The sequence below is a fragment of the Lonchura striata genome, chromosome Z (genome assembly GCF_050655825.1).
Source record: "Lonchura striata isolate lonStrDom1 chromosome Z, ASM5065582v1, whole genome shotgun sequence".
Classification (NCBI taxonomy): domain Eukaryota; kingdom Metazoa; phylum Chordata; class Aves; order Passeriformes; family Estrildidae; genus Lonchura; species Lonchura striata.
The window spans coordinates 59,549,675-59,573,246 of NC_140740.1; the positions used below are offsets into that span (position 1 = coordinate 59,549,675).

Genomic DNA, 23,572 nt, shown 5'->3' on the forward strand with positions numbered 1-23,572 from the left:
GCTGCAGCCTGGGACGGTCGTGCCCGCTGCCGCCGCAGTCTGCGCAGCTCCTCCGCTCCGCCGGCCATCCCGCGGGTGAAGGCCATGGACGTCAACCAGCCCAAGCAGGAGCACTTGCTGGCTCTGAAAGGTACCAACAGCGCGGCCTCACCAGTTCCCGCCCGCCCGGCCCCCATCGGGTGGTGAAACAGCGTGTCTGATCCGCAGCCCAGGCTGTTCTCCCCCCGGTTTAGCAGGGAGCGGCCCGGCGCTCGGTGCCCGCGGCGCTCGGTGCCCGCGGGCATCAGGGAGCGGTGACGGAGCGGTGAGGGCCGCTCTTCGCGCCTGCCCGGCTGTCAGTGCTCAAGGCTTCAAAGAAAATGCTCAGCTATCATTTCCTTTCCAGTTCTGCTGCCTCTTTTGTTTGTTTGCTTTTCAGGACGAGAGGACACTGTGTTAAACTGCGTCAGGGGAGGTTTAGGCTGTGCGTTAGGAGGGATTCCGTCACGGGAAGGGTCATTAGACACTGGCATGGGCTGCCCGGGGAGGTAGTGGAGTCACCCTCCCGGAAAGTATTTAAAGAAAGACTGGACGCGGCGCTTGATGCCACGGTGTATTTAACAAAGTGGTGGTCGGTTTTACGGTGGATTCCATGATCACGGACATCTTTTGCAACACGGCTGATTCCGTGATTCCCCTTTGGATGGTTTTTGCTCTTTTCACCTCATAATGCATAGTGTTCAGTTACGAGGCTTACCTCCTTGATTCAGGGATCACGAAGAATGAAAATACAATTGTGTAGGTCACCTCCATGCCTCCAAAATTAATGTAGAAATCAAGAGAGCCATGTGAAGAATTTGTTAATTTCTGAATCATAAATGCCGCTAGTTATGTACATGTAATAAAGAGCTGGTTAGAATCTCACCTCTGCAAGGATTCTAGATCAGTAAGACCACCCAGGTGGATGAAGTAGTACAGGTATGAGTAATTTCAGAGGCCATCTTCTCATTTTAAAACTCTTCTGGACAAAGTTTTTAATGGTGTCTCCATGTGCTGGTAAAATCTGTTGACCATAATTCAAAGCTCAAAAAGCTCTTTTCAAATACATATACACATATGCAATAAAGACAAAAACATGAGAACATGAAAGATCAGCAGCTGCCAAATGTGTTTTGCTAGTAATTTATTTAAAGCAAAAAGCTTGATGGTGGATCATTTTGCTTTTATAAGAAACCAGTGCCATCATTGCTTTTGGATTGAATTTAATACAGGCTGTAGGTTTTGTAGAAATGGGGAAGATAGGGGGATTTATTTGCATTGTGACTGTATTAAACAAAATCTTGACAGTGGCAGTCCTAGATTTTGTTGTTTTAATATCATGTATGTTAGTGCTGTCCATATAGGGAGTGTGAAATGATTGCAAATTTTTGTGGATGCAAGGGGAAATAGGAGAGCAACCCTGCATGTTTTACTTGTTTCATAATAGTGTAGTTTTCTGTTCATCATGCTTCTGCATTTAATATGATCTTTGTATGGAAGTATAAAGCCTTTGACAACTTAATAAGTTTCTTAGTTATTCCCAAAGTCTTATAAATTAATAAATGATCAGTTCCTTAAGGATTAAAGCCTAGTTGCATGTAACACTTGGAAGCTTTGAGGCTAAAACTAGATATGTAGTTCTGATGTAAAATGGAAGTAGGCAGCTTTAATTTACTTAGAGCACTTCCCTTTTAGCTTTTCACTTTAAGAATTACTGTATCAGTCGGTACTATTTTGGGAAGGTTTCTGTAACATACATGTTTTCTAGTTACTTTATGTGCCTTGGCTGAAAGTCCTGATATATAGGACTAAAACTCTTTAAAAAATTGTCTCCTAACTTTGAGAAAAATAGGCGGTAGTAGATGTGTGTCTTTTAATATGTATCGCAACAAATAACCAGAATAGTGGATGGCAAGTATGAGATGGTGACAGTAAAAGAGTTCTCAGTCCTGTAAAGGACTGTTTTGAGTAAGCAGTGTGCATGTGGATAATGCTCAGTGTCCTGAAGTTACACTGGTAATGATACAATACAACCGCTAATGTTCAGCCTAGATAAAATAGAGTGTTCTGATATATATCTCACATATTTTTACTACCTGTTTCTTGAAAAATATCCTAGCAGCCTTTGTCTTAATATGGTAGTATCTCATTGTTTTATAATACTTCTGCTTTAGGTCCTGTTTTCCACTGATCTTTGCATCATGGGGCAAGGAAATTCTTGTAAATAAGATGTTTCAGTCTAGATTCAAGAATCATTATCAAGAGACTGTTTTCCTAAGAATCACTGGATTCCTACTGTTCAAGCATGGAAGTGGTCTTGCACTATCGGCCACATCAGAGAGATCTAATAAATCTGCAGAAACTTGCAGAAGCAGCAGTGAAGGAGTTTCCCATTCGCCAGTTACCAAGATTTGCACCCTGGTTTTCAAATGATTTACACAGACTTCCCCTCAAACCAAAAAAGCAGGCACCTGTTATTTCTTGTGAGGAAGCAGAAGAATTGAAACAGCTTTCTACACCTTCAGAATGTGTTACAGGATCTCCTGATTATGACTGCACAAAAAATCTCCTTGAGTTTTACTCTAGCATGAAACATGGTCCAACTTTAATCCAAGCACAAGCTGTTCACAAACCCATTAACTTGGACTATCAAGGAGAACCACCATCTAATGAAAAACAAAAATTGAAAAGGTCTTGGAGTGTCTCTCTCCCTAGAGCTAAACTCAAAGAAAAGATTCATCCTTTATCTCAGGAACTGCAGAATAATTTGGAAAGATTAAAGCTGCATGCATTTTGTAGAGCCAAGTGGACAATTGAACAATCTCTTTGTAAAAACCAGAATTTGGAGGACATATGGATAAAATTGAATAGACTCATTAAACAGAATGAATTGCCATCTTGCAATGCTACTATCCAAAGATCTATGGGACAGATATGGATTTTCTGTGATATATTATACTGTGAATATGTTAGAAATATTCTTAGGGAAAAGCTAAGCCTTACAGATAAAATGAATTTGCTTGTACATAAATATGGAATTATATTTAGTTTATAACTTCAGATATAGTTTAATAATAACATTACTGCCAGAAATACTAGAGTTTTTAAGCACTTTAGAATATATAGACCTTAGAACAACTGATAAATTAACCATAAGGAAACTACTTATGTTACTTTGCTACAGCTTTCTAACTATAATGATATTTAATGATATATTTCTTTAACTTTGTTTTGCCTCAAGACTTATAGTTCTGTTAAGATTAGTAAGCTTCTGTTTAGCTTAGTACTGTGTTTTATAGCTTTTCTGTACCTTGGTGGTCTACAGGAAAAAATTAAAGTAAAAATTCCAGACTATTGTGGCAAGCTATGTCAGATAATAAAATTAATGCTAATAATTAATATGGTTAAACAAAGTACATCCTCTCTGCTTCACTGGAATTAGGAGAAGGAAAGACGTTTTTAAGTGTGTTGTAGTAATTGCTCTAATAGCTGTAACTGACATTAGGATTTTTAAGATCTGGTTATTTCCTGAAAGTAGTCTCTGAGTTTTTCTAATGATTGCATATCCCTCCCATGAAGTACAAATTTACTTTATGTGGGATATATGCACTGTCTTAGTAATGTTAGCTATATTTTCACCAAAGTATTAATGATAGCTTCAATAGGAGCTGTGGGCTGAAAAATAATGAACAACTTAATAATTGCTGTTCTATGCTTTTGATATTTTTTTTTTCCCTCTTGTTTTTGTCTCTAATTACATTCGGGAACAAGAAAACACTAGCTTCCAGCTAAAAGTGAGGAAATTAAGAAATGAGACATCTATCTGAAACCTCTTGTTGTCTTTGAGAATTTGAATGCCTTTTATGGTCATAAAAGGCAGAGTTCAGGATGACTTTTTGTCTCCTAAAAGATTGAAATATTCCAAGGTCATGCTGTCCCTGCTCAATTAAAACTTTGGAGGATCAGCAGAGAAGTTAAACTGGATCAATATGACTGCAAGGTTATGCATTTTTGCTCCTGTTAATTCTAGACAGTTATGCTGTAGCTGGAGGTCAAGGCCTGTAGCATCTGGAAAAGGGGGAAAACAGTATTTGTTGATTGTCATTAATGCCGCTCACACCAAAGTGTACCTAAGCATAACGGAAACTCTGTATAAGGAAAGTAAATTCCTCTCAAACCAAACATTCTTATAACATCCTTGTGTTGGATAATCATATTTTATCTAGGCATTGCATTTTTTTTAAGATAAAAAATTCTCCATTTGAGTAATTGACATGTATTTTTAAATTTTGACTGAATTTTAAGATATTTGTAGATGTCTTATATTGATGTTTGGGGTGCTTGTGACATTTAATATGACCACTTAGCAAAATTGATTCAAAATGCTGTCTAGACTGCATAACTGCAGTACAACTGCGGGCTGTTACTAGTTTTGAAGCTTATATAGCCAAATTTTTCACTGATATTATATTTCTGAGCTAAAAATTTATAGTAACAAAATTTCTTTGTGCATCAGCATTTTTGAAAATAAAATGAAGTAAAATGCAGTGTGATTTGAGTTCTATTTAATGTATTTTGTATCTAGGATCTTAGATGATACATTTTCTAACCTTAATTTAGTACTCCTAATAAATGTGGTAATATGCCTATCATAGTTTGTTTTGACTTAATTCTGTGATGTATTTATTTATTTTCTGAAACATGTCTTAACTTTTTCTTCAGAAACAGCAAATACTAGTTATACAGGCTTAGTGTGAATTTGAATAAAATTGGATAATGCCAGTAATACAGTCTCACTAGATTAATTTGATATACTGACAAAAGATCTAAACAAACTTTTTACTAAACAGAAGGCGAGATTGTTGTCACTGTAGCTGCCAGCTTTGTGCTGCTTTGGGTTGGCTTGTATGTGAATAATGGTAGATGCACCTCAGCTAGTAACTGAGGTCATATAAGAATGAACACCACTTTTGATTGCTCTCAGAATTACAGTCTTGGTTAGCACCAGTATACAAGCTGAAATCCAGGCTTTAATTTTGTTCTTTTCAAGGAATGCTTACTTCATAAGCATGTGTAATTCAGTATATTTTCTTTTTAATTTTCAATGTTGAATGTGGTTCAATATTTACTCTATTTTGTATATCTTGGGTTCCGTTTAATATACCTCATGGATCTAAGTCTTAAGTCTTCAAAGGTCACCATAACAAAGAGAATATATATATATATATATATTTTTTTTTTTTTTTTTTTTTTAATGTGAAAAGTGTTTTTGTCAATGCTAATTTGCATAGGTCTGCTGTATGGTAACATGAGTTCTTGTGAACCAACATGGCCCACTGTACCCAAATGTCTTATCCAAGTAATTGACTGTGTCAGTGCAAAGGCATTGATTAACTTGTTGCAATCAAGATAAATCTTTTTGGTTTATTTTTTAGTGTTAGTTGGTGTTATATTTGTTAAGTTTCAAAGAAAAAAACCCTAATGGTTTTGACATATTCAGATTAACACCTAAGATTACAAATGCTCAATTTTGTTTCATATGAATGCCTTCATGATAAGCTATATATAAGTCTAGGGCCTCTGGTTAATTTGAAGAGGGAGAAATTACTTTAAGAAGTAACACCTTAAATCTGTCATTTATGTGAAAATAATGTAATTTTGAGTCTGAGTTAAAATGGCCTTTGAAAATACCACTTATTTGAAATAGGGTTTTTTAAATAAGAAAATCTTAAGTATTTTGATTTTGTCAGTATCAATAAAATAGCTTTGTTGTATTTTCATGATGTTTTTGTGCTAGTTTTACTGGTTTGGGTTTAAAGGTTGTGACCTAGAGAAAAAGCAGTGGTGTAAATAATGTAGACTTTCAGTCTTGTAACTCTACCATGTGTTATAGTGTTATAGGTTAAGATATAAATGCAGTTTCTAATAGACTGAAAGGGTTATCAGGTATCTAAAATGAAAGGGTTACCAGGTATGAGTCATCATGTCCCATTCTAGGGCAACAAGGATTACAGGACAGGCACTTAAGCTGGAAAAGTCTACAAACTAATGAAGTGGACACACTTCTGAAGACCACAAAGCATTTAATGCTGTAGCAGGTGTTAAAACCTCTTGCACATCATATTGAAAGCAGTAGATGAGTAGATTAGTTCACCAGGATAGAAAGCAAGAGGAAGCAATGGCATTCTTGGATCTTAGAATAGCAGGGAGGGATTTTTTTGTATTGCAAAAGGCCATGTGATCCTTTTTCAGCTGAAACCTGTTTGGTGGTTTTGGTTTGTTGAGTGGTTTTGGGTTTTTTGTAGAAGTTGAGAAATAAAATTAAAACTAGTTGTTTGATTGACCAGTGGTTGTTTTGTTGTTTGTTTTTTTTTTAATTTTTTTATTTTTGCAGTGATGAGGCTAACCAAACCTACCTTGTTCACTAATATTCCGGTGACTTGTGAAGAAAGAGATTTGCCAGGTAAGTCTTTTCTACTAACTGATTATTACGTAAGTTTTACCAAGTTTAAGCAGTGTGACCATCGAACACTTATATGTTAGAGTCATCATGACGTCCCATAGACTCTTATCTGAAACAGCAGTATACTTAAGATTTGGTAATAGCTAAAGGAAAGTACCAAGGTGCACTCCATAGCTCTTGACCTGTATCTCTGAAAGATTGGTGATGATACTCAGCAAGCACATGACCTCAAAATTTTAGCAGTTAACATACACAGTGAGATGCAGTTCTGTGAGGGAAATGTGTAAGTGGAGAAAGATTGGCATTACTATATATTTTTTTTTAATTTGGACAAAAGGCCCTGGTAGTTAGAACAAACACATGAATGTTCTGTGGAAAAACAATCTTGCAAGAATCACTGGTTTTGAGTTGCATTATGCCTGGTGTGCCATCATGAATTGGAAATCCCTGAGTTGTTTTCCAGAAATAGCTAAAGTCTTGAAGTCAAGTATAAGAGAGTCAAAGGAGAGATTCAAGAAGGAGGATTGTGTTGAAATACAAAGCAAGCAGGGTTGATTGCTTCTGTTATGTAATGTGGTTTAGATTGGTAGAATTTATCTCAAAATTCAGTATTAATCTGACGAGTGCCTTTTGGATTGTGCACTTCAGTATGTATATATTGAGTAAATTATTGGTCACAAGTGTCTTGAAGTTATAACTTAAAAGTAGGCCTATGGATATATATTTCATCCCTAAACAAGTTTATTATAAAAGAAATGTATCTAAAATAAACTACATCTTACATGAGTAAGTGATTATGGGCCTAACTTAAATGTAGACAAAACTTTGGACTTAGAAAATATTTCATTAATAGGAACTTGTTATTTTTGCAGGTAATCTATTTAACCAGCTCATGAAAGATGATCCTTCTACTGTAAAGGGGGCTGAAACTTTGATGTTAGGAGAAATGCTGACTTTGCCTCAAAATTTTGGGTAAGAATAAATGATTGTAACTGTAATATGCAAGGTTTAGGATTCATTTGGTTTAGGATTCATACTTCTCTTTCTGTTTGAATACCATTGTTCTACAACAAGATGTTCAGTCATTTAAAAATAATATGTGGGTTGATTTATAAATATATATGTGTATGCTGCCTGATGTTTCTTGTCTGATAGCCTGACTGAACCTAGTAAGGATTGAAAGTTGAAAGAGATTTGCAGCTGTAGGTGAATTTCTAAGCTAATGCACTACTGTAAACTACATTACACTAACAAAGTTTACTGCCATGATTTTTGTGGGTACTGAAAGCCATCTTCTTATTTGTGTCAGACTTTTAGCTAGAAAAAAATCTGATTGTTTGTTCTCTTTTGAAACTGTTTATCATGGAAGGATGACTTCAGAAGTATGGGTGTGCAAATGCCAGTTTTCTTCTAGGGTTTTATCTGGCAAATGTGTATGTGTGTGAACTTAAAAATGTTTCAGTGAAATGCTCTGGTTTTTAATAACTGTTACTAATTGTTTTTTTCTTTTTTCTTTTTTTTTTCCCTGAAATACAGAAATATATTTCTGGGAGAGACATTTTCCAGTTATATTAGTGTGCACAATGATAGCAATCAAGTTGTCAAGGACATACTGGTGAAGGTATGTGAAGAAAAATCCACTTATAAAATATTAATAAAAAAATAAAACACAATTATTATATTTTCTGACAATATATTGTATGTTTAAGGCTAATATGTAGACTTTAGGAAATATATGTCACTTTTTCCAATCCAGAAAATATACCTGGAAATTGGAAAGAGTGAGTCATAAAAATAGCAATTATTAGAGAATTCTTCAAAGATTAAAATGAAAAACTAGGATTGTGTCAAAAAATTACAGAATCATAGAGTTTATGTTGGAAAAGACCTCTGAAGTCACCGAGTGGAACTGTTAACCCAACACTGCCGAATCCACTGCTAAACTCTATCCCTAAGTTCGGCATCTGCAAAGTCTCCTGCAGGGATGGTGGCTCAACCACTTCCCTAGGCGGCCTGTTCAGTACTTGACAACCCTTTTGGTGAAGAAATTGTTCCTGCTATCCAATCTAAACCTCCGCTGGTGCAACTTGACACTGTTTCCTCTTGCTCCAATTGTTTGTTACTTCTGAGAAGAGATCAGCTCACACCTGGCTATAGCCTTCTTTCATGTAGTTGCAGAGAGCAGTAAAGTCCCTCTCCTGAGTCTTTTTCTCCTGGCCAAACACCCCCACCTCCATTGATCTTCTTTGGACATGCACCCTTCTATTTGAAACTTCTCTGAAGAATTGGTGTAGCAAAACTTCCACAGCTAAAAAATGGAGTTACATTCACTTACCTTCACTTTCAATGAGATGAGTATACACTGATCTCAATATTGTATTAATTGTTTTCTAGAGAATTGGGGTTTTTTGTTCTCTGAACAAATAAAACAGTAAAAATTTCAGAAGTCATTGTGGAACTCAATGTAAAAAAGTAAATAGAAATTTTGTAAGCTGTATGGTAAAGAACTGGACTATTTATGTCTTTTACAACTTGTCTTTAGCTTTGTGTATCTCATAATGTATGTCACAGAAGGTACCTGAGTCAAGAATATCACAGAATATTCTGAGTTGGAAGAGACCCACAAGGATGAGTAAGTCCAGCTGTTAAGCCAGTAGCCCACACAAGGATCAAACCCACAGTCTTGGTGTTGTGAGCCCATGTTCTGACCAACTGAGCTCTTACAATATGTGTGAAAGCATATAGGGTACAAAATGCTCAGTAAGACCTAGTACTTTATAACATAAGTTACTTTCCTTTAACATAAGTTAAATAGCTGTAGTTCTAACTGATGCTTTGTTTTTCCATACCCAGGCTGATCTTCAGACAAGTTCTCAGCGTTTGAATCTTTCAGCTTCTAGTGCTGCAGTGGCAGAACTTAAACCTGACTGTTGCATTGATGATGTGATCCATCATGAAGTAAAGGAGATAGGAACACACATGTAAAATTTTATCCTTTTCTATTATTAAATGAGCTTAAATGAAATGGAGTACATGCATGCTATTCTGCTTTTGATATAGCACAAGATTTAAATTAACACAGATATTTTTTAAATTTGTTTTTTTCAGCTTAGTTTGTGCAGTAAGTTATACTACACAGACTGGAGAGAAGATGTACTTCAGAAAGTTCTTCAAATTTCAGGTATTTTGTGAAGTATTTACTTTTAATAAGTGTGTGAGTCTGGAAAACGCATTTTAAAGCATTTGATACTTCATAAGCACTTTTAGGTACCAAAAATCCATTCCCTTTTAAAAGTGAACCATTAAGAGACACTGCTTCAAACTTCACATAAACTGGTGTTTTCCAATACAGATCTAATAAATATTACAGCTAATAATTTTTACTAATTTATTGAGAAAAAAATATGTTCTTAAAAAGCCCCTTTTTATAGCAGTCAGCTCTATGACTATTTTAAGTATGGGACATTCTGGATTTGATACATCCAGCCATTGAGCTCGTATTGTAAAATTCTGATTTTTCATTTGGTGTGTGTAACCTTCTTAAACTGGAATTAAATAGTTTGGTTTCTAGAGGAATTTAAGTAAAGAAGTCTATTGTATTATATCTAATACTGACAGAAGTAATTGACAGAATTTAAACATTTTTTTCCATGACACAAATTTCAAGACTTGTGATAAGAATGACTGAGGAAAGCAAGAAACTAATTTGTGGGCTGGTTCTGGCAAGAAAAAATCTGTTTGATATGTATTTCATGGATGTTTAATTTTTTAAAGAAATATATTGAGACTTGGATATTGGTGGACTAATCTTCATGGAATGGAGGATTGCATGACATGCTTTCCTGAATACATTTTTAGATACGCTGACAGAGCATCTGGTAATACCAGGAACATTATATAGTTTCATCCTAAAGCTGTTTTAGAGGAGGTTTGGGTTGGATACTAGGAGAAGGTTCTTCACCCAGAGGGTTGTGGGACACCAGAACAGTCTCCCTCGGGAAGTGGTCACAGTGCAAAGCCTGACAAAGTTTTCATAAAGCATTTGGACAACTGGTGTCAGGCACATATTCCTGAGGTTGCACTTGATGTCCTTGTGGTTATCTTCCTACTTAGGATATTCTGTGATACTATGGGGTGATTGCAATTTGCTATTTTCTAGTATTCTATCTAGATACTTCAGAAAAAAAATAATTTCAGTCTTTAGAAGGTTAAATTGCCATGCATTAGATAGAAAATTTGAGTGCTATTAGTTGTTGTGGATTACCAAAGTATTGGTTAGTCAAAGATGTTTCCTAACAATTGTAGGGAAAATGGTTCCATATAAATTTTTGCATTGCCCTCCCTCTGAAACTAGCATCTCTGTAGAGTTTCTTCATCTTTACTGAAGTTAATTTTCATCTTTGTGTGTTTTGTCATGCTTTCCTTATGACAATGCTTCCCTTTCCATTTCTCCATTCTTTTCCTCTGTTCAGTGTTCTGTTTCTCTGTCCCCTCTATGCTTTCTGTGATTGCTTACATAAGCATGTGCAAGCTTCAGATCTCATATTTTCTCTGTTCACTGATGTTCTTTTTGTCAGAACTTTGTACAAGATTGTCTCCTTTAGATTTTGTATGCAGACTTATCTGTGCAGTTTTTTGGGGGTTCTGCATGCATGTGTAATTCCCATGTTTCTTAACTGAAGCCAGCACAGGCAACTAAATTGTCAAAACAGTTGAAGCCAGTTGTCAAATATGAAGCCCTTCACTCAAAGTATGAAGCATAAGTATACATACACTTGCTTATATTTCTATAAATACTCTCTGATTCATTATGAGAAAAACGTTGCACTGAGAATTTTTTTGGCTGTTAGTTTTTAAATTTGACATGGAGACACCAGTAGGAAACTTGAGAATGAACAAAAAGGAGTGTTACAGAAAACTGAACTATGTCTTTACAGTGAAAATTCATGGCTGCTAGTGATTGAGATGTCACTAGCTACATTTTATAATAAAAAATACTCTTTTACAGATTGTCAGATTTTTAGTTACATTTTCTAGTATCTTTTAAGTTGAACTGGTGTTGGTTTGAATCAGCTTCTTTTTTAAACCAATATATGTAGTTTTATACTAATTGTTAATGTCCCTTTGTTCCAGAGCTTTCTCTGAGTAATTAACAGCATTATGTTTTCATGGAGAAGGAATGATTCTTTCTAGGATTGGGTGGTTTTGAGCCTCCCAATAATTTTTTGTATTTTATTGGAATGCCAGTTGAAATTTACTGCAATAAATGGAAAGACTGTTTATCAGAAGAGAGAAAAAATTCAGCATGTTGGAAAATTTATAAGAAGCTCACTGAAGAAAAATATTTGCTAGAAGAAATTGTCTCTCAACAGAGACCTAAATTAAAATTTTTTATTCAATTTTTTTTACTAGAGGAAGGTAGTTATGAATACTTGAAAGATTTGAACTTTATGCATTTAAAATTATAAAATCTCTGTGAAGACAACTTTTTGATCTTGAATTCTTCAGTGCTAAAAAATTTGCTGACAACCTGGAACATTAGAGGTCTCTCAGGATGCACTGCACTTACATGCAAACAAAAATAGTTTCCCTTTGTAATGGGAAATAAGTGTCTTCAGAAACAGAATTTAAATTTGGTTTCTTACAAGTATGATAGTAGATTATTTCTTTCAGTTACATTGCTTTATTTATGCTTCATATTTGAATGTGTGAACTGCAGTAGCTTTATGCACAAAATTCAAGCCTTAAGAACCAACACTTTATAATCATATTTTATATAATTGAGTTTTCATATTTTGCTGACTGGATCTCATAAGATGAATATGATTTATTATTTTATGTATTATGATTTTCTTTAATTTCTTGGAAGTTGCATTTTCAAGAAGGAAGCGAAGGTTAGGAAAGCTAAACAAATGGATAGTTCTCTGCTTCGTTTATGTTTAGAGAAGACCTCAGTAACTTTTGTTACAAAACTCTGAAGGACTTGTAAATGTTAGATAGTTCTTGCATACAATTGAAAGAAAATGCAGGACCCAGGATGGATATAGCATTCTTTTAAACACACAGATCTACTTAGAGCATTGAATTTGGGCAGTTTTGTAAGAGGCCAGTCCTTAGGTGGAGAATTATTTATTTTCAGTATGAGGAGACTTCTTAGTAGGAAAGCAGTCAAGTGTGCACAAGTAAGAAGCAGCTAGGATATACTCTTGAGTTGATTGTCATGTATTCTATCATGCACCTGCTATATATAAGATCAAAAGAAAAATAACACTTTTTAGTAAAAGAGACTAGTACTTCAAAACAGTCTATGCAAAACTGTCTGAAAAACCAATCATCAATCTGTCTTTTTTTCCATTTCATTCAGGTTCTTAAACCACTAGATGTGAAAACCAAATTCTACAATGCAGAGGTAAGAACTGTGTGTATTCAGGTTTAGGCATACTGGGTTTGTTACTTAGGTTAAATTGAAAGTGCTTTCTAAGTACACCTTTCTGAGAAAAGTGATCTGTTCTAATGGAAAAACAGTGTTAGATATATATCATATAGTTTAAAAATAGATAGGCTTTTGATGAAGGGTGAAAGACGCCAGGACCTTAATTTAATTGACTAACAATTTTGCATATATTCCAGTTTCTCATGGACTCAGATACTTTCAGTTATTGCTTAGGCTGATAGAGTACTTACTGTAAGGGAGATTAATTGTTCATAAAGGAGACGACAATTTATCAGTGAGTAAAACTTAAATTTAGATTTTTCCCTATGTTACTATGACCTTTGAGTCCAGTAATTTAAGTTTTAGGCTTGTGACAGTTACACACAGTGCTTCTAAACTAAATGACCTTTTATGTATGTTTTGCATATTTATTTGGACATACATACATGTCTGCCTTTGTCTGTTTATGGGAAGACTTTGGTATGTATCTTTTGGCCACAGGCTTCAAACCATGCATTGACCAGGTGTGAGGTACCTGAGCAGGACTGTAGCATAAACACATAGCACTGACTGAGCCCTTTATAGAGCTGCTATTATCTGTAAGTGGGAATGCCTGAAAATGTTTTCTGCTGTGATTTAAGAACAAATTCTAAGAAATTAGGTCATTTCTCTGGGAGCAAAATATATTTCTTATTTAGTGTGTGGATTATATTATTGTTTCAGCTGTAAAGTATGTAGTAGGGAAAAGGGACAGATATCTGAAATGATGCTGTCTCTTTATACTTCATGTGTAAAGTTTGTGATGAAGCACCTCTCTAAGGTAATTCTGGGCAAATGTTTTACATACTTTTTTTTGTTGTTGTTTTCATAGTAGTTATACTGACCAGTCTTGTTAATGGTCTTATTCAATTAGCTACCAATTCTTCATGGTAAAAATCTATGAGAAGCTTTGGTGTTTGATCTAGTACATGTGGGTTTGGGTTTTGGGGTTATTTTTGTGCTTTTTCTTTTCCACTGTAGAGTTTTTAAGAGGCTCTTTGATGCCCTTTGTTCTTCCTGCTCATGAATTTATGCAGCTCCCCTTACCATCATACCCATTCAATTTATTGAAAAAAATAATTAAAAATATTTTGGATGCTTTTAAGTGAGCAATTTCCATTTGCCTATCAAACTGGTATAGTAGCACTCCTGTCTAATTTCTGAAAGTATATAAAGTATTGCTATGTCTTGTGACCATAGAATTCAATTAACTTCTAAAAACCTAGAAATAAGTCTATGGTTAGCTGTTGCGTGTGAAAGCATGAAGAAATTCATCCTGTTATCCTTGAGAGCAGGGGAGAAAAAAATGGTATGTGTCAGTTACTAATTAACTAAAGATCTCTAAAGGTTGACTAACCAGTTAAACTGTTAAATCATTAAGATTATGAATGTGATGCTGTCTATTCATAATGGCTGTTACTAAAATTAGTTTCTATTAATATTCTAATGATAATCCATAATTTAATTTCTTCGAAGTCAAGGAATGACGCTGAACATTAATCTTCTTGCTTATTGCTTATATTGCAGTAGCACCCAAATGGAGTTGATCACTGAAATTTATGCATAGAACACATGCCCTGTTGCCCTAACCTGCTGCAATCCTGGGTTTGAATTACTCTCTCACTGACTTTAATGTGCCTTGAAAAAAGGCTCTGTAAAAGGTTCTGTTCCTGCAAGCATGCACAGGGAGGTAGACAACAAAGTTTGCAATTGAATTTGGGTCTTTGGATTGATGATATTATAAGAAGAGTTTTTGCTATTATGCCAAATTTTGTTCTAACTTGCAACATAGTAGCTTTGCTAGGACACATTACCACATTATTTTTGAGACATTATATATGAGGATACTTAAAATTATCTATAAGGTGACAAGGACCGTTTCTCCATTTCATGTGCAACCCATTGCATGGACTGAAATTCAGGACAAACTTTAAACTTACTCAAAAGCTAACTCTCTTTTTTTTTGAGTCAGTTTATTCTACCATATCTTGTCTGTGACCTGTGTGCCTTCAGCTCTACTTTGGGTTGGTTCTGAAGCAAAGCTAGTAAATCTTGTAACCATACTAGCTATAAGTTGTTCGAAATGTAGTTGTCATCTTTCGTTTGCATCCATTTTTATTTTTTTCTGTCTTACTAATGCTGTCTTGTTTAAATGGTGCAAAAAATGCAGAAATGCATTTTGTTTGGAAGTTAGCCTCCTTTTTCTTTAACATTTAACCCTAATTTCTCTAATGTGTTCTTTTTTTTATTTTCCCATTAGAGTGACCTCAGTTCTGTGGTAATTTTTATTTATTTTTTTATAAATATGTATGCTTTTTTAATTGCTTAACTGTCTATGTGCTTGTTACGACATTCTTTACAAACATAATGGAAAAGCAATGTTTGTTCTGCATATCATAAACGGACATGTTCTCATCTTTATATGTGTAGCTAATCATTTAAATGGTTAGCTCTTTCTTTAATACCCATTGTTGAAACTGGAACTTGGTATCTACAGATTCTTATGGGGGTCCTCCTATAAAATACCTCAACAAAATTTTATTAGATCTATTATTTGAAAAGAGAAGTTAATTTCCTTCTAAAATTTTTCTGCTTTTGACCCATGGAAATGTAGGTTTCAGTACAGCACTGCTTGTGTGAGCTGTGACAGAACTTTTCATATCTGGTTGGTGGAGACAGTGGGTTTGAGGAGAGAGCAGCAGTTGGATGTTTTTCCTTTCTCTGGCTAGCTGGAACTGCACTTCACAATTTTAACTGCATGTAACAATTGATTGAGTTACTATGCTACTTCTGCAGTCTGATTTCACTTTAAGGCGTGCCTTGTACTAAAATAAACTGCATATTTGACAAGTTTGGGTTTTTTTAATATGTAATACTAAAACAAATTAGGAATAACACAAAACTAACTTGCTTTTTCATTATGCTGCTTGTTTTTTCTTTTCCCTTTCAAATTAGCTTTTTAAAACTTCTGCCTATGGTTGCTGTTTTGAAAACTACTAAAATTTGGGTAAATAGAAACTTTGAGCAATGGATTTATGGGATATAAATTGTATCAATTCAAGTGGCAGTCAGGCAGTAGTAGTAATGATTACTGAGAGCCATGTTTTATTTGGGATTATTACCAGTTCCTGCAAGCATGAAGTGTCTCTGTAACCTGTTGAGGTTGCACAGTTTTCATTACTATATATAGATGCTGCTTTGTATTTAATGTGTTTATAAGGCAATACAAAAAGACAACACAACCATTCTGTATTTCTCCTTCTAACACATTTTTTTGAGACTATACATATTTTGGTGGTTTTGTCCCACTTTTATTTTGTATAAAATACAATTTTATTTTTATTTGTATAAAGAATCATTTATTTACACTGACCAAAAAGAAACCATAAGTTTTGTTCCACCTTCCCCACCAAAGTACTTTCTTAAAATTTATCATAACAAAATACTCAAACTGCTTCAATCTGAATCTGTAGAATAGACTATTTCAGTTGGAAGGGACCTACAAGAATCACTTAATCCAATGGCCTGAATCAGTGACTATTGTAACTACAAATTTGGTATGCCCCTTCTTTTAACTTTCACTTCTTTAATTGTGGTTTTCATTTTTCTGGGGACTCATCTCTAATAGACTGAGTCTTCCACTATTATTCTATTCTGAGATCTTTAGACATGCAAAGTGATTTCACTGCTCTGCAATTCCACAAAAGAAGTGAGGCAAATACTTCTCTAGTTCCACAGTTTTTCATCTTTTGAAGTTTAACAGTCTGTAGCTTTCATTTTTGTACTAGAATTGATCATTTGATACCACCTTGAGGCATTAGCTTCAGATGTTCTGAAGGCAGAGCACCAGTTAAATTGTTGGATGTATACAATATAGGTAACCTTTGGCATGATGCAGCTGAGTGAGAGAACGGGCTGGATTTTGCATTTTAGCTAGAATGCGACTATTTAATAATAAAAGCTCAGAGCATATACCTGAACCATTTTACTTCAGTTAAAGAAAAACACACCCATTTACTTTAATTTTTTTATACAGCTTGACACACTAGTGATTTGGCTTGACATGTTCTTATGCACTGCAATTCCTTACTATTTATTCCATTTTATAAATAATTTGGATAAAACTTGAGTTGCTATTAAGTTGATTAAAGTCTTGGGAAGTGGAAGAACACAGTAAAATTATCCCACATCCATTGTTTGGCAAGATATCTGTTGACTAACACTTTTGCTCCTGTTGTTACTGGGGTTAAGGTTTTTTCTTGCATTAATTAATTTGATTTGCAGGCATGAACTAAACATGTGTGACTTTTTTTAAGAATAGGACTGCCTACTCTTTTTAATAACACTAATCATATCTTCATGAACTTGAACTTTTGATTTTTTTCAGACAGATGAAGTGTTTCTGGAAGCTCAAATTCAGAATATCACTACCTCTCCAATGTTTATGGAGAAGGTTTCTTTAGAGCCGTCTATGATGTACAATGTTGCAGAACTGAACACAGTTGCCACAGCAGGGGAAAGGTATGTTTACATTCAGGATATCTGACTTTGAAATGCTTCATATTAATATTTCAAGAGATAGAAGTATTAGTTGTTTATATCTAAAGGGAGGACTGTTTGTTTTTGCTTGAGTAAAAAGATCAAAATCCTATTCTATGTTCAACTGGAAAACTTGTTACAGTTTTCTTTCCGTAATTCTACCTAATAGAGAACTATCCAGCCTAATCCTTAAATAATTTGTAACAATAATGACATGATAACATGAAAACATACTATTATTTCAGTATCTCCTATATAAAATTTAACCCAGTTCTGGTTTTGACCTGACCTCTGTGTATATACTTAGCCTTACAGAAGTCATCTGACTAATCCTTGCTTCTTACCAGTACACTGCTGACTGTTTTCAGTTGCTCTAATCATGATATACTAAGACACCAGTCAAGGTGGATCAGTGGTACACCCACATGGAGTCATAGAATATAAAGTTTTTTCATGTTGACATAAAATAAATTTAATTTAGTTACACACCTAATACCTGACTACATAATAACTGACTACAGTGGATACAAGATCTTGTGACATTAACCTTTTTTTTTAACAGAAGCTGTTTGTGCTTTGCAGTTGCTTGGGTTTTTGGAGGTGATGGTTGAGTGCTTCAGCAGTAGGGGCTGAAGTGAAAATTCTGTCTTCTCCTTGCCTGTTGAAGGAGTCACCTGCAGCATAATGAAGCTTTGTTTTACCAAATGTTTGCATCCACTGTAATGGTTTTTCTTCTGAATAGGAATCTTAGTTTCATGACATTGAGATTGACTGTGAGGGAAAACAAATAGCAGAAAAAAAATTACCAGCATTTTTGTTTAAATGTTAAGATGCCAGATAATTAATTATAATGTAGCAGAGGGAATTTCTATGTTATTTCTGAGAAGAACAGGTTCTTTTATTTCTCCATGGTCTTGGGTGCTACATAAATTTTAGAGATCTTTTCTGTTGTGAAAACAAAAAAGAATATTCTATGTGTTTTACCATTATCAAACTATGCATACACATACAATAAGACTTGTGGGGGATGGAGGAAAAAAATTGGGTTCTTAATCTTCAGAACAGCTGTTTAAATTAAGACCTAATGTTTTTGTCCTTTCAGTGAGTCTACTTTTGGCGCAAGGACTTACTTACAACCTATGGATACACGTCAATACTTATACTGTCTAAAACCAAAGCAAGAATTTGCAGAGAAAGCTGGAGTAATAAAAGGTGTAACAGTGATTGGTAAATTAGACATTGTATGGAAAACTAATCTGGGTGAACGCGGAAGGCTGCAAACTAGCCAGCTCCAAAGAATGGTAAGTTTAACATAAGTATTAATTTCAGTATTTAACTAAAAATTAATTTTAAATTTAATTTTAAATTAATTAATTTTAAAAATTTAAATTTTAAATTAAGTATTAATTTAACTTGGCATTCATTTTTAAGGAAACTCAATCAACTATTTTTATTATGACTTGGAAAAGTGCAAGCTGTTTACTTTCTGAGCCTCATTTTTTTATTCACACCTTTCTGTATGTATTAGAGAGTTATTTCATATATTTCTTCAGTGAAGTGTGGGTAATTTAATGGAATGAACACTTTAATTGTCAGAATCCAGTAACCAGTGTTGCAAAATACATTTGTTAGAGCAAAATTAACTGCTTGGATAGCATTTGGCAGCAAACTGACAAAATAACCTCTTTAAATGTGCCAACTCTCAATATGGAAGTTGCTCCCAAGTTCATACAGACATTTTAGCTTGGAGGAACATTTTTTTATGCACAATGTTATTTATCTTTCATGTCCACAGTTTTTATTGAGTCTGTCCTATTTTAGTTGACTTATAAATTGTTCTTGAATTTTGAGTTGTCAGCCATATAATGCCTAAACCTGATTTGCATCTTCTCACTTGAGGATGGTGAGAGAGATGCAGAAGCGTAGTTAAAACTTTGACAGTTGAATCTCAGTCTAAGTTTACAGAGCTTATAATTGGGTCTGTGTCTTTGCCCAGTCTCCAACTGCTAGAACATTGAGCAGTTCTGTGGGTAAGTCACACTGACTTGGAACTAGGCAAACAAACTTAGATCCTGGAAATTCACAAGAAAGTTACTGAAAAGTTCCTAAGTCACTGAAATTTGTCTTGATTTTTAATTGAGGTGTTTAGCATAAACCCATGAAATTAGAAACTGCCCTTTTCCTAAACATAGTTACTGCTGTTACTTTGAAACTTGCTGCTTATTTTTAACAATAAACTCTTTCATTTTCAATTGACCTTTTCACTCATTTCTTTTCCCTCCCTAAATCAATATTGTCTCACTCTGCATCTCTTTTATTTGAACCTTTGAGAATTGCATGTGAAGCACACGCTTCAACACTCCAGGATTAGTTTTGATCATGCCTTGTGGTTTTATGCCTTGTGATTAACAGAAAAACACTATTTTGGGTATTTTGAGCAACATCTGTCTTTAGAAAAGCAGCAGGTAGTTGTTTTTTTTTTCCCCTTCCGAGTTGCAGTGTAACTCCCTCTTTTCTCCCATCATTTTTTAAGTGCTATCACATTATTTAATTTCTAGACCTCACCCTTAATAATTTTCCTCTTAATCCATTTGCCAGCACTGTAACCATTGTTTCCCACCCAGGCCCAGAATTTTACCTCTACTATTACCTATTTATCTAAGTGTCATGGATGGAAATGGGAGGAAAACTTAGAGAAGTGACCTAGTGACAGGTCAGATCAGAAATGCACCTTTAGAACAAGTATCCATATACCATAATTTGTGGATTTGGTTGGTTTTCTGGGAGTGTTTTGTTTGTTTGTTTGTTTTTAATGTGGCTTGGTCTTGGAATTCACAAGTACAGTCTCTTTGGGGGACAATGAACCAGGCAGGTGTTCACAATATGCTGGAGGATGTTCAACATGCTCACAGGCATTCAGTACAGGATCACACTAGAACCAGTCCAAAGTCAGAGAACATGATTCTTTAGTAGCACAAGCACAAAATTGTCTACTTGATTCCATAATCTGAGCAATTATCTCAGTTCTGGATAAAACCTATGTTACTCCTCTTACTGTCACTTCATGGCCTTTGCCTCTAACCGTCAGTTTCTGGAGGTATCTCATTTTTGAGTTCAAACAGATATTATAAGGTATAGGTCTCATCTACTCTGATTCTGTTTAGATTTGGTCAGTTAATGCTAAGTTTATTCTCTAAAATACTGCTTTTATTGCAGGTTTGTGTTTGTTGTTTTTTTTGTTAATGTATCTCTGGAAAAAGAAGAACCTAATGTTAATGGAAACTAAACACTGTTGTTTAGTGTAATGTGTTTAATTTTTCCAGTCAATTCCTCCATGTCACCTAATACAGTTGAATATATTTGCATTTTTCCAGTGCCAAATAATTACTTACCTTTCATGCAAGGTCCCAAATGCATATTGCTTGACTAATCTAAGTCCCCATTGGTTTGACATTCCTTTGCTTACTCTAATGTCCAGTTTAATATGCTTTCTCAAATGTCATCTGTCATTGGTCTGTAGCAAACTTATGTGACTAAAACCTGTTCCCAGCCTGTCAGTCACTGACATTCTGGAACACTTTGGAAATATCTTTCAATCACACTGTAAATATAACTTTCACTACAACATCTTTTTATTAGCAGAATTTAAAAATGTACAATAACTAAGCTTTGGAAGGCAGGACAAATTTCCCCCTATTTTTCTCTCATGATCTATCATTTGTGGGAATTGAAAATCTAAACATGCTTTTTGATCTGCAGGTGACTATTCTGACTCAGCCCTGGTTTGTACTAAGTTTATTTACTATAGGCTTATTAGTAGACCATGAGATGTGTTTGTCTCTTGGATAACTGACAAGTATTCATATCATGTGACTTTCTGACTGATGACAATTATTTTAGCAGAGGCACAGAAGACTGAAATGGCGGTTTCTCTTGCTTCTTAGGATGTGGAATAGTGGTGGGTTTATGCAGGGAAGTGTTACTGGCGGGGTCCACACAGATCTGTTATCTGCCTAGCACTGGCCTTAGATTAAAGCTAGTATTTTCAGGAACTGTATATGGCTATTCAAACTTTAAAGATTTACACTCTCTTGAAAATGTAGTAATAAAGATCATCCTTATCTGATGAATTGTTAAACCCATGAAGAAGTGTTCATCAGTTGGAGAGCTGCTGTGATTTCCATACTAATCAAAGGCACAGTCAATCTTTTCTTCAGATTTCTCTTTATTCCACACTTCTTCCAGGAAATGAAAACTTCAGTAAAAACTTCAATTTCCCTGTCCAGCATCTGAGAATATACATTCTTGTTCCTTCCCAGGCTCCTGGTTACGGTGATGTAAGGCTTTCATTGGAGACAATACCAGATACTGTAAATTTGGAAGAACCTTTTGACATTACATGTAAAATAACAAATTGCAGGTAACAATGTCACGTGATTCTCCTACTTTTTTCTGAGTGGGTGAGTGGGGTGGCTGGTTTTGTTTTCTGTTTCTGTACTTCTTACTGAAACTACTTACACCTAGTCTTGTGGTCACACAAAACTACTTGAAAGACAGAGACTAAAAAAAAACTCCAACTAAAAAACTTATATCACGATCTGGTAATGCAGTACTGAACTAGGAGATAGCCACAATTGTGTAAAGAAATTCCATTAATCTGTCTGCAATATTATTTATGATTGTACCTCATACTTAAATCACAACTCATTTTGGGGTTGCAAGACTGACATTTAAATGAAGAAATTCTATATAGAAGTTGAGCCCAGAGACTAAAGCATGTATCTGGCCTGTAGATACTTCTCATGAAAACCTTGTAGTCCATCCAAGTATTATGTTATCCAGTATTGCTAAACCCATGACAGGATGCTTGTGTCAAAGAGAGCTGTCTGCAGCTGAATTATTGTGCATCACAGTAAATACTGCTTGCCATCTTACAATTATTTATGAATCTTGATTAATAGTAACCTGAATAATAATCAAGCTTTTAGATGTCTGCAGTCTTTGAATGCTTAAGAAAGCCCACAGGTTTATTCTTGTTTTTTGATTTCCTCTAGCAGTGAAAGGACTATGGATCTGGTTTTAGAAATGTGCAATACTAATTCCATCCACTGGTGTGGAGTTTCAGGAAGGCAACTTGGAAAACTGTACCCAAGTTCATCCCTCCATCTTGCACTGACATTGTTGTCTTCAGTGCAGGGATTGCAGGTAAGTTATTAGCACAGTTTTGTTGTAAAATAGCTGTTGTAAAAAATCTTTCTAATAACAACTCTTAATAAATATTTTCCCCTTCTAGAGTGTCTCTGGCCTAAGACTTACAGACACATTTTTGAAGAGAACATACGAGTATGATGATATTGCACAAGTCTGTGTAGTTTCTTCAGAAATCAAGCAAAGCTGAAGAAAAAATTCTGTACTTTTACTGTTTTTTTAACCAATTTCTTCATGATTTGCAGTCAGTTGTTCTAAAATAAGTATAAACAAACACATATAGCTGTAAATGTGCTAATGATTATTTAATTTCTCTGAGCATTTCTTGAATGTTTTCAAATATTTTAAAACATGCATATGCATTTTATCTACTAAAAATAAAACCTTTGAGAAATGTGTTGTTCTAGAAAATTATATTGCATTTACATAACCTCAGGACAGAGGGATGATATTGGTAAGAAATATAACCATTTTGTATTTACTTTTTCTTATTTTAATTTTTTTTAAGTGTTTAAACGCTTTTAAAATCATGGCTCTGACAAGACTACTTCAGTTCAAAGGAACTGACCTTTACAGACAAGTTCCTGGAATCCAAATCCAAAAAAAAAAAAAAGTAATATGGGGTACCTGGCATGGCAGTGTGTTTGTATGGTACATGTATAGCCATAGGCAATAAAACCTGATAAAGGCACGAGATAAGAGTGCAGCTGGCACTGTTAGAGGCATGTGGAGCTAGGAATTGGAGTATAAGCCAAAGACTGTGTTGGTTGTGGCTCAGTCTTTGAAAAGGAAGCAATACAGCAAATCTGTCCCAGTTGTCTGCTGTCATGAGCAAGTTCTGCATTTCTGCAATACAGGATACACTGTTAACA

The 23,572-nt window shown here is 34.8% G+C and overlaps 3 protein-coding genes across 8 annotated transcripts in view; 2 read left to right on the forward strand and 1 right to left on the reverse strand.

The window, feature by feature from the left end:
* Positions 1 to 10: 10 nt before the first annotated feature.
* SHLD3 (shieldin complex subunit 3) lies at positions 11 to 4,670 on the forward strand. Its single transcript, XM_031507264.3, has 2 exons — positions 11 to 130; positions 2,193 to 4,670. Exon 2 carries the CDS (start codon positions 2,324 to 2,326, stop codon positions 3,071 to 3,073), a length of 750 nt encoding a protein of 249 aa, XP_031363124.2. The 5' UTR covers positions 11 to 130; positions 2,193 to 2,323; the 3' UTR covers positions 3,074 to 4,670.
* On the forward strand, positions 11 to 23,111 carry TRAPPC13 (trafficking protein particle complex subunit 13). Of its 4 annotated transcripts, none has more exons than XM_085567768.1 (13): positions 11 to 130; positions 6,413 to 6,481; positions 7,354 to 7,453; positions 8,018 to 8,102; positions 9,335 to 9,462; positions 9,590 to 9,662; positions 12,846 to 12,890; positions 15,214 to 15,231; positions 17,341 to 17,474; positions 18,595 to 18,793; positions 21,812 to 21,912; positions 22,547 to 22,697; positions 22,786 to 23,111. In XM_085567768.1, the coding sequence occupies exons 1-13, from the start codon at positions 85 to 87 to the stop codon at positions 22,888 to 22,890; spliced, it is 1,254 nt and encodes a 417-aa protein (XP_085423894.1). In that variant the 5' UTR covers positions 11 to 84; the 3' UTR covers positions 22,891 to 23,111. The 4 variants fall into 4 exon arrangements, with proteins under 4 accessions (XP_085423894.1, XP_085423895.1, XP_021390063.1 ...); XM_085567769.1 differs by having other exon boundaries at positions 22,550 to 22,697; XM_021534388.4 differs by lacking the exon at positions 15,214 to 15,231.
* The window catches only part of SGTB (small glutamine rich tetratricopeptide repeat co-chaperone beta), a 42,539-nt gene continuing 24,216 nt past the window's right edge, over positions 5,250 to 23,572 (reverse strand). For all 3 annotated transcript variants that reach the window (XM_085567764.1, XM_085567761.1, XM_085567760.1), the window contains one exon: positions 5,250 to 18,263. In XM_085567764.1, coding sequence (XP_085423890.1) covers positions 18,035 to 18,263 — 229 coding nt within the window. In that variant the 3' untranslated portion in view covers positions 5,250 to 18,034. The remainder of the gene's footprint in view (positions 18,264 to 23,572) is intronic.